This window comes from Carassius carassius, chromosome 40, assembly GCF_963082965.1.
Source record: "Carassius carassius chromosome 40, fCarCar2.1, whole genome shotgun sequence".
In the NCBI taxonomy this organism is placed as follows: Eukaryota; Metazoa; Chordata; class Actinopteri; order Cypriniformes; family Cyprinidae; genus Carassius; species Carassius carassius.
Genome location: NC_081794.1, coordinates 2,355,594 through 2,366,845, shown reverse-complemented (window position 1 = coordinate 2,366,845; position 11,252 = coordinate 2,355,594). Strand labels below are relative to the sequence as shown.

Genomic DNA, 11,252 nt, shown 5'->3' with positions numbered 1-11,252 from the left:
CCAAATAAATGCAGCCTTGGTGAGCACAAGAGACTTTTTTCAAAAACATAAACTTTTGTTTCCAAGCGTGCTGTAAGCATATATTGCATGTTTTATGCATGTATTAAAGGCTGTATAAAACGATCTGAGTTTATCACGAGAAATTAATGACATACCATTTAAAATGTTTCAGTCAAACTCTGCAGCACTTTTGCAGCTGACCATTCATTTTATACATTATGCAATAAATTAAAAAAGCAGCGCATAACCTCTACATTAATTATTTTAATAGTTTCCATATATTTTTAATCACAAAATGCAAAGATTACACAATCAAGCAACCTGTACATATAAAACCAGATGTTAAAAAAGTTGTATTTGTCATTTTGTTTTGTCCACTCTTTATGCATCTCTATTTAAGGGTAAAAGCAGAGTTTTTAAACACTAGGTTTTATGTAGAAGGCTTTGTCCTTGTTTCTTTTGTAGCACTGTGAGATCTGGCAACCAGCAGCCGAGGCCTTTCTCCTGACATCTTAATGAGATCCCGGCCTCTACAAGGTAAAAAAAGAACAAGAAATGTTGTTGGCTGTCAGTCCGACTGCTTATGTTTAAGGAAATGCAGAACGTTTCACATCTACTGTAATTCTCCTCACGTCTGATGGTCGACTCCGGACAGACTCAGTCCATTCACGGCTAGAATCCGGTCGCCGGCTCTCAGCCTCTGGGATACAGCGGCAGGAGAGTGTGGAAGCACTGATTGGATGTAAATCCCGCTCACAGTAGAAGGGCTTTCCTGTGAAGGACACAGAAATATTGTCCTAAATTAATTCTGTATTTCAGAAAACATCCACAATGTCTTTATAAAATCTAAGAAATATTACATTTTCAACCACATGGAGATGCTATTGGGCTGTAAAAAAAAAAACTAATATTAATAGTGATGATGTTGCCATATGCTTTATGGAAATGATTTGCAAGAGTAGGGCTGTAATTGAAGCAACTGCATCATATGCCAACTTATTCACATAATTAATCACAGTTAATTGCATATATCGATATTTGCTCGGAAACATCCCCAAATGAAGATCACTTAAAGAAAGGAGTATTTGCAAAGAAGTACAGGACTGAACGCAGTTATAAATTGGCTTAGAAGTCAATATATTGTTATTGCATTTATAATGCACTTTTAAAATGCTGTGTCAGGTTAAACACAGTTCAACTTAAAAAACATAAACTTTTTATTGCAATTTTCAAACAGGCTTTTAAATTTACAATATGTTTGGTTACCTGTAATCCAGAGCCTCAGGAAATAGGTTTCTTTTCTGTGAACTGCTTCTTTTGGACACTTTGTTTCAATGAACTGGTTCAGTTCACTAGTTTGTTTACGTGATCATGTAATGCATATAAGCAATTAAGTTATTAAAGCACTAAATAATGACGTGAAACGTGGAGGTTTCACATATATAAAGTGAAAAATTTAATCTTCATCAGCTCACCTTTTTACATAAATAATGATAACCCATACAAACGTTCAATTTGGCCTTTCGTTCACGGTTCACAGGTTCATTCACTCGGTCCGAGTCGAACTGAATCAGTTCATTCATCACAAGAACAGATGCACCACTAGGAGAATAATCTTTTGAATCACTTTGGTCCGTTTGCCTGATTACAGGAAGTTTTGTTGTAAATAACGTTCAGTTTCTTGCATAGACCTATCGTTTCACTTTATAAGACCCTAATACGTATATCGTCAGGAGCCATGTGGGTTTTTTCATTTTTTGTTGCCTGTATATGCTTTTTGATTCACAAATTGACGGTAGCCATTGACTTGCATTTGATGAATCACTAAACACCACGCTTTCAGCTATAAATCTTCTTTACTGTTCTACTGAAGAAATACAAACTTCCTGGATGGCCTGAAGGTGATTAAACTGACAGCAAATGTTCATTTTTAGGCAAACTATCCCATTAATATTTCTGATAGCTCATCATATCTCAGAGATTGGCTCACCTCTCCGTCCAGCATTAGACCCAAACCACACGCAGCTTTCTGCAGCTCCAGCACAAACACATCACTCTCCTCGCTCTCACCTACAAACACACACACACACACACACACGAGCTTGTGTCACTAAACAGCTGACGTTCATAGCACTGATGGAGACATCACTCTGACATCGAGAGCTCAGAGCGTCCTGTCACCTTCCTCCGCTCTGACTGTGGAGGTGTGCTGGTGTGAATCCGTGTCCGAGTCGGTCAGCTCCTGGTCCTGTGGCGTGTTCGGTGGAGTCAGTAAACATGACGGGTCCAGTGCCGGACGGGCCGCATCTTTATCCTGTAGCTCAAGACTTTGAAGCTTTCTGGTCAAAAGAGCTTCACATGAGCTCAGGTCACTGGCTCCAGCGTGAGGAATCACCATCTCTGTGTGACCCGCCTCCAGATGAGCTTTAGGGTGGAGCTCCAGCTTAGTGAGCTTGGCCTCCATCGGCACTGCAGAGGCCAGCTGGAACATCAGCAGAGATGATAAAGACAATATAAGTGTTACTATAATAACGAATTAAATGCAAATATATTCAATCAACTCTAAATTAAATTTCTTTATTAGAAAATGTAAAAAATATTTACACATATTTAAAATATTAAAAAACTATAACAAAAAATGTATTTATTTCAGCCCAAGCAAGGATTACACAACTTCATACACTAAAATAACTCAATCTAAAAAAAATAAATAAAAAAAACTCAACATATATTCTCAAGAAAATTAAAACTAATAAAAATGACAAAAAACCCAATAAAAACACTTTAACTTAAATAAAATTGAAAACAGAAAATAAAAATAGCATAAAAACTATATAAAAAAACTATAAAGTATTTCAATTATACTAAAATAAAATGAAAAACTATAGACATTTTAAAATAATAATAATAAAATTACAAAAACAACAAAATTTCTATAACTAACTGAAATTAAAATGAAAAAAGATTAAAATATTTGTTAATAAAAATATAGGTAAAAATCATAACATAAAACTCTGGCACTACAAATAAACTGGAAATTAAATATGAATAAATATAATTTCTAAAAGTACTAAAAATACTAAATCTAATTTTGTGAAACCGAATTTAGGTTTTACTGAATTAGATTTAGATTTATTTACTTTTTTTTTTTAGATGCACCTGTATATATATACCATAATTCCTCAAATTGTCATGATCTGGGTTCCTCCTTTCTCTGTCCCCCTCTTGTGCTCATCCTACACACTCCTTCTCTACACCAGTGGTTCCCAAACCTGTCCATAAAAACATCTGATTCAACTCATCAGCTCATTAACCCATGTGATAATGAGCTGATGAGTTGAATCAGATGTGTTTAATTAGGGAGAGAAAGAAATGTGCAGTGTTGGGGGTACTCCAGGACAGGTTTGGGAATCACTGCTCTACACCATCACTTTAACTTCATTAGTCCCAGCTGTTCCCACTTACACTTATCTCACCCTATCCTCTCTCCTGTTTCCCCTTTTCCCGGGTTCTTCCTGCTATTTCTACCCCCGCTTTCTCTGCCCCTTTTGTCAGTTTATTCCTAGCTATCAATGCCGAAGACGCATCTCCTACCTGCTGTGTCCTGTCCTGTCTTGTCCGAATTGTCTGGAAGCCTTTCTCCTACACGGTCCTTACACTGCTCTACCAACTCAGACGCTGTGGTCCTGAACGGACGTGATATCCAGCCTACGGTACCCACTCTCTCTGCGGGCTTCCACTTTTGCCGCATTCTCTATTGGGATCTTCCATTGCACCTGGTGCGGCTGCCGCACATCCCGAATCCCAGTAATTAGTTTCTCTGCTACTTTTTGTTAATGCTCAGGGTTTACGGGGGAAGAATTCTGTTTTGACTGATACCTCTGTTTCCGGAGTGGATTTATGTTTCCTGTTGATTCTATGACTGTTTCTCATTTTCATTAAAAAGACTGTGATTGAGAATCTCGCCTTTTGGTCCTCTATCTCCCACCTAACACAAATAAAAGCTGGGGCCTTTATTTACCTGAACTGCAGAAGGTAACAGGCTTTTATTTGAAGCAGGCTTTTATTAGAGTCAAGCCTTTATTTCTAATTCCATCTGTTTGATAAGTAATTGTTTTAAATAACCCGTTTTAAATTAAAAGCGATAGCGTTCCAGTGGACAGATATCATAACATTAGCTCAGAATCAATCACCAAAAGAATCAGTTCAGTTCAGACGAGCTGTGTGTCAGTCTGCTTCATAGACCGTAAAAGAAATGGACACTGCGACCCCATTGGATTCAACGGAGACAAGTGAAGTCAATTAGAAGCACTTACTTCCTGGGGATCAGGCGTACTGCGCAGACTCAAACTGAACTGGATGACGTAAATGTCATGTGAGCAACCTTTAAGTCTTTTAATCGCTGTGCCAAGAGAAATCTGAATCACCCACCGAATCTTGCAGACATTGTTGAATTTTGTCCAGTTGCTTTTATGGACTCTTTATGAGCTTCCCCCTTGACTTCATGCCTCCACGTACCCCCGATTGCCTCATAGACAGTAAAAGATTGCCTGCGAGCTTCTCCTCCTGTCCATACGGTAATTTCTCTACCTATGCGACCTATTAGATCTGGCTTTTGTTCACACAGCGCTCGTCCCAGGTCGAACTCGGCAATGTTACTAGGTCCCCAACCAGGGTTCAATGCTGGAATCAATCCCGGGACGTGGTTGCTTTCACACAGAAGGCGACCCGGCAATGTTCTGGCAATATGCCGGGTCCGACGTGCAGTGTGAAAGGGGCTAGAGAGTCGCAGGTTATGACGCAAACGTTAGCCTATTTTTTACAAAAACTGCTTCTACGGGGCCACAACGTAAGACAAGTAAATGGGGCCTTTTATACATTCATTTTCATTTCATGTTTCTTTAGAAATAATGAATGGACAAATGGAGTTTTTAAATGCCTCAGATGTAAAGTTATTCACTGTCAAAGTGACGGCAAAATGAAGTCAATGGAATGCTAACAGCAGGTGGGGGTCCGCTAGCCAATGGCGGCGCCCAGGGGTGCTTCAAAAAAATATGAAACCCTGCCCCCATGGTCTGCTTCACGCTGAATCACGCATGCGCAATATCATCAGCTCCTCGGTTCTCAAATCAGACGCGTCCGACAGAAACACTTCTCGGTTCAGTGTACTGGTGATCCGAAAACCGCTGCAACCGGTTCTTGACTCGAGAACGAGAAACGCTCCGACAGTGGGCGTGTACATTCGTTATCTGGCTCTGCTGCACAAATTTCCCCCCGGCCTTTATTTGTCCGTGTTGATCACGCCCCCTGCCAATATAATGTTCCAAAACCACACAACAAAATATTTACACTAAAATTTAAATAAACAGGGAAAATATCGAATAAAACATAATTCATAATATGAAAAAAACCTATAATGGAAACTCAGTGATACTAAAAGAACTGCTTTAAATGAGCCATTTATTGGTCAAACATAATAAAACTGAATATTTTGTTATGCTACAGAATAAAATATTACTAGTTCAAAATAATGTATTTGAAATCAAGATGAAAGCGGAGGAGTGCACCTGAGGGGTGGTGATGGTTCTCTGAAAGCGCTGCAGCTGTGTAATGAGCTGCGTCTCACTGACTGCTCTTCTCAGCTGCAGTATGAAGCCGTCTGCAGGGAGGACGAGAGGAGGATGCTGATCGAAGCTCTCCAGGATATCAGCTGTATACGCCACACAAACATCAGCGTTCATGATCACTCCTCCACAGAGATCACTTGAGTATGTAATAACAGGGACTCTGGAAGGCTTGTTAAAATGTTATGCGATTATGTACCGGTTGCGAGCGCCTCGTCCTCGTCGCCAGAGGGCGTCCACGCTGCGGGACAGGAGCGCCGCGGCTCGTACTCTCTCAGTATGTGATGGAGCTGAGCAGCGTTCACAGACGGGAACTCCATCCGCAGAGCCTTCCACGACATCTACACACAAACACCTCGGCATCACACACCCTGACTAACACTAGAAATCATCTGATTTCACAGAGTAACGCTGGAAATCATCTGGTTTCACAGAATAATGCTAGAAATCCTCTGATTTCAGAGTAACACTAGAAATCTTCTGGTTTCACAGAATAATGCTAGAAATCATCTGATGTCACAGAATAACGCTAGAAATCATCTGATTTCACAGAGTAACGCTGGAAATCATCTGGTTTCACAGAATAATGCTAGAAATCTTCTGATTTCAGAGTAACACTAGAAATCTTCTGGTTTCACAGAATAATGCTAGAAATCATCTGATGTCACAGAATAACGCTAGAAATCATCTGATGTCACAAAATAATGCTAAAAATCCTCTGATTTCAAAGAGTAACACTAGAAATCATCAGATGTCACAGAATAAAAATATAAATCATTAAATGTCCCAGAATAACGCTAGAAATCACAGAATAACGCTAGAAAACATCTGATTTCACAGAGTAATGCTAGAAATCATCTGCTTTCACAGAGTAACACTGGAAATCATCTGATTTCAAAGAATAATGCTAGAAATCATCTGATTTCAGAGTAACACTAGAAATCATCTGGTTTCACAGAATAACGCTAGAAATCATCTGATTTCACAGAGTAACACTAGAAATCAGATGATTTCACAGAGTGATACCGGAAATCATCTGGTTTCACAGAATAACGCTAGAAATCATCTGATGTCACAGGATAACGCTAGAAATCATCTGATTTCAAAGAATAACGCTAGAAATGATCTGATGTCACAGAATATCACTAGAAATCATCTGATGTCAGAATAACGCTAGAAATCACAGAATAACACTAGAAATCCTCTGATGTCACAGAATAATGCTAGAAATCATCTGCTTTCACAGAGTAACGCTAGAAATTATCTGGTTTCACAAAGTAACGTTAGAAATCATCTGGTTTCACAGAATAACACTAGAAATCATCTGATTTCACAGCGTAACGCTAGAAATCATCTGATGCCACAGAATAATGCTAGGAATCATCTGATGTCACAGAATAACGCTAGAAATAATCTGATATCAAAGAGTAACACTAGAAATCATCTGATGTCACAGAATAACACTATAAATCATCTGATGTCACAGAATAATGCTAGAAATCACAGAATAACACTAGAAATCATCTGATATCACAGAATAACACTAGAAATCATCTGATTTCACAGAGTAACACTAGAAATCATCTGGTTTCACAGAGTAATGTTAGAAATCATCTGGTTTCACAGAATAATGCTAGAATCATCTGATTTCACAGAGTAACACTAGAAATTATCTGATATCACAGTATAACACTAGAAATAATCTGGTTTCACAGAGTAACGCTAGAAATCATCTGGTTTCACAGAGTAATGTTAGAAATCATCTGATGCCACAGAATAATGCTAGGAATCATCTGATGTCACAGAATAACGCTAGAAATAATCTGATATCAAAGAGTAACACTAGAAATCATCTGATGTCACAGAATAACACTATAAATCATCTGATGTCACAGAATAATGCTAGAAATCACAGAATAACACTAGAAATCATCTGATATCACAGAGTAACACTAGAAATCATCTGATTTCACAGAGTAACACTAGAAATCATCTGGTTTCACAGAGTAATGTTAGAAATCATCTGGTTTCACAGATTAATGCTAGAATCATCTGATTTCACAGAATAACACTAGAAATGATCTGATGTCACAGAATAACACTAGAAATCATTTGATTTCACAGAGTAACACTAGAAATGATCTGATGTCACAGAATAACACTAGAAATCATCTGGTTTCACAGAGGTAACGCTAGAAATCATCTGGTTTCACGGAGTAATGTTAAAAATCATCTGGTTTCACAGAATAATGCTAGAATCATCTGATTTCACAGAGTAACTCTAGAAATGATCTGATGTCACAGAATAACACTAGAAATCATCTGATTTCAAGCAGTAAACACAGCTACCTAACAGTGAATACACTGCTTTCTACTATAGCATCTCTTCTTCTTTTGTGATAGATATAAAGTTACAGAAAATATTGATTTTATGCATATATTGCCCCACTTTATCACAAATAAGACTTGATACAGTATCTCATAGTTATTAAATAAAACAAAGGATTTTACGATGTTATTAAGGGTCAATGACAAGTTTAAACCAAGTAATGACTGTAAAATATGTAGACTTTTTTTTTTGTTGCAGTGCCATAATTTATTTTAATTAAATATATATAAATGTCTCGTTTGCTCAATTGCAATTTAGATATTATATATATATATATATATATATATATATATATATATATATATATATATATATATATATAAATAGTTTTTATATTTTATTTCAGTTTCATTTAGTTTTATATTTTACATTTATTTTATTTCAAATATTTCAAATATATTTTTATTATGGTTTCATTTTTACTTTTAAAATAATGTAGTATGATATTAATATAATAATTATTTTCTGCATATAAAACCCACTTTATCACAAATAACACTTTAATACAACAGATTTTATGATTAATGAGTCTCTAAGCATCTGTGACTGCAGTGTGTGTCTTTAGTGGGACGTACCGTCAGGATCATTTGTCAGATGTCATTTACAGACGTAATCTTTATCTATGACCGTGAAAGAGTCTTTGTGTTCTTGAAGCTTTATCCTTTAATGAGTAATATTTCCTGTTAATTATTTCTGATTTCCACACTAACTCCTGATGTCTGAAGAGATTGTGATGAGAGAGGAATGCATGTGTAATAAAGCGGGAATGATCAGAATGCTGCGGACAAACAGCAAAGCTTTAAAAATTAATGGAAATAAATGTCCTCTCTTTCACTGCATCTACACTTTTACACATCCATTTCATCTAACTTACTACTGTCCACATAAAAAAGAAATCATAATACGTTTTTTTTCCCCCCATGTATTTAGTGTTTAATGTTATATATATATAAAATTTTAAATATGTAAATATATTTAAGAGGTTAACACATTTGTCATCTTAAGAAGTTCTTCAGTGAAAAGAAAATCTATGTGTATGTACATAAAAATAAAATATATAACAAAGTATATTTAAAATCTTAAATAATACATTTTAAATAATTTATTTTGTTTTATATATATATATATATATATATATATATATATATATATATATATATATATATATATATAATTTATAAACTATATTTATATTTTTATCTATTAAATCATTTTTAGTATATAAACAGTGCTTGTATTAATGTTGCACTTTTATATATCAAGTGTATTGTGTATATTGTGTGCACATACATACTGTTAATAAAGCATACATTTATATATATATATACACACACACACACACACGCAAACAATAAATTTTTCATATTTAAGTAATATTTATAAATGTATAATTATGTTAGGTTTTTATTATTGTAAAATTACATATTTGTGTTTGTGTATTTACTGTATATACTTACATACACATAATATATTTAAAATAATTAATATTTATAAATTTATATTTTAAATGCTATTCAAAACTTCCTATTTGTCCCTTATCTAAATTCTAAAGTTATACTGATGTAAAGTAGTTGAATCAGTAAAATAATGACTTTTTCTGCATAAATACAATAAAATAATTGAGATGAGAGTGGTCTGAGGGAACAGAAGCAGGACCTGCAGAAGGTTTTCCTTCGGTGTGGCCAGCAGATTGACGGCCGAGGAGAGCTTGAGAAGGTAAGTGTGAGCCAGATCAGCGAGTCCTGCTCCATGAGCCCAGTCCATCAGCAGATCCAGATTGGCCCTGACCTGGACTCCACGGGACCAGCAGTAAAACGCTCCTCCTGACCCTTCACACAAGAGCAGCGTCGCATGAGATGACCGAAAGAAGCTGAACATCAGCCGCATCTGCTGCCTCACTCACCTCTCTCCATCAGCAGGTTGAAGAGCAGAGCGTTGATGAAGAAGAAGAGGTAGGAGAAGAGCTGCGCGCTTATGTCTGGATGCACGTCGAACGCTCGGAGCAGACGCAGGCTCTGACTGAGGACGTCCAGCACGCGTCTGACCTGCGGCGACACCTGCAGCTGCCCGCTGTCAGAGAATGCATGACTGTCCAGAACGCCGGGGAGAAGCGGGTACAGCATCTGCCAAACACACACACACACACACACACATGAGCCCAGGAGAACACACGCTAATGCTGATCGGTCCATTCTGAAAAACAGCATCCGGACAGAACAACTGCTGACCTTAACCTTCCTACAGTAACCCTCAGTTAATAATAATGAATGTAAAACTCAAAAAAAAAAAAAAAAGTAATGTCAAATAAATAAATAAATAATTCAGCTAGTGGTTAAGGGTTAGTTCATTGAAACATTTAACAATAAACCAACAGCAAATTTAAATTTTAGGGTGAACTATATCTTAAATGTAGATGTCATATTACATTTTATTAAATATATATATATATATTAATATATATATATAATATATATATATATATATTAGGGGTGTAACGATACGCGTATTCGTATTGCACCGTTCGGTACGAGGCTTTCGGTTCGGTACGCGGTGCGCATTATGGACCGAACGGTTCGTTGGACTAATTAATTATATTTGGAAAATAAAAAAAATTGTGAAATATAATGATATGCGTTCAACAAGGTAGCCCAATAACCCAAACGACGTAACAGGCAACGCCCCTGACACCCCCGAAGAAGAAAAAAACACCAACTTATATGTTTATGTTAGGCTACTCAGTCAGGCGCTCGCTCACTCAGTAATACACGCTGAAGGCTCGTTGCAAAATGGCCAATGCGTTTAACAGACCAGAAATAGAAGATCCTCCAATAACCAACAGGTCTGGTGTTTGGGTGCACTTTGGATTTCCTGTAAGCTATAATGGTGATGGCAAGAGAGCGGTGGATAAAAAACAACGATATGTCTCATCTAGGGTACACCAGCGGGAATACAAAAAAAAAAAAAAAAACACCAGCGGGAATACTTGAAACATGTCAACTCATTTACGCCGACATCACCTTAGTGTGTCAGTATCTGGGAAAAGACGGAAAAAAGGAGAAACATACACGAAACAAACTATCCCCGTAGCATTTAGACAGACATTTCCAACGGATTCAAACAGGGCAAAAGACATCACCACGGCGATTGGTAGGCTACATTTACGTTATAGCCGCGGATATGAGACCTTACTATTTACCATTGATTCTATCATCACCATTATAGCTTACAGGGAATCCAAA

General features: G+C 36.8%; 1 protein-coding gene across 1 annotated transcript in view; it reads right to left on the bottom strand.

Moving 5' to 3' along the window:
• Positions 1-235: 235 nt before the first annotated feature.
• The window catches only part of radil2b (Ras association and DIL domains 2b), a 32,130-nt gene continuing 21,113 nt past the window's right edge, over positions 236-11,252 (bottom strand). Inside the window, exons 9-16 of the mRNA XM_059531682.1 lie at positions 9,917-10,136; positions 9,670-9,842; positions 5,824-5,965; positions 5,568-5,710; positions 2,182-2,482; positions 1,991-2,070; positions 633-772; positions 236-530 (exon numbers count right to left, since the gene is read on the bottom strand). Of these exons, the coding sequence (XP_059387665.1) occupies positions 431-530; positions 633-772; positions 1,991-2,070; positions 2,182-2,482; positions 5,568-5,710; positions 5,824-5,965; positions 9,670-9,842; positions 9,917-10,136 (1,299 nt within the window). The 3' untranslated portion in view covers positions 236-430. The remainder of the gene's footprint in view (positions 531-632; positions 773-1,990; positions 2,071-2,181; positions 2,483-5,567; positions 5,711-5,823; positions 5,966-9,669; positions 9,843-9,916; positions 10,137-11,252) is intronic.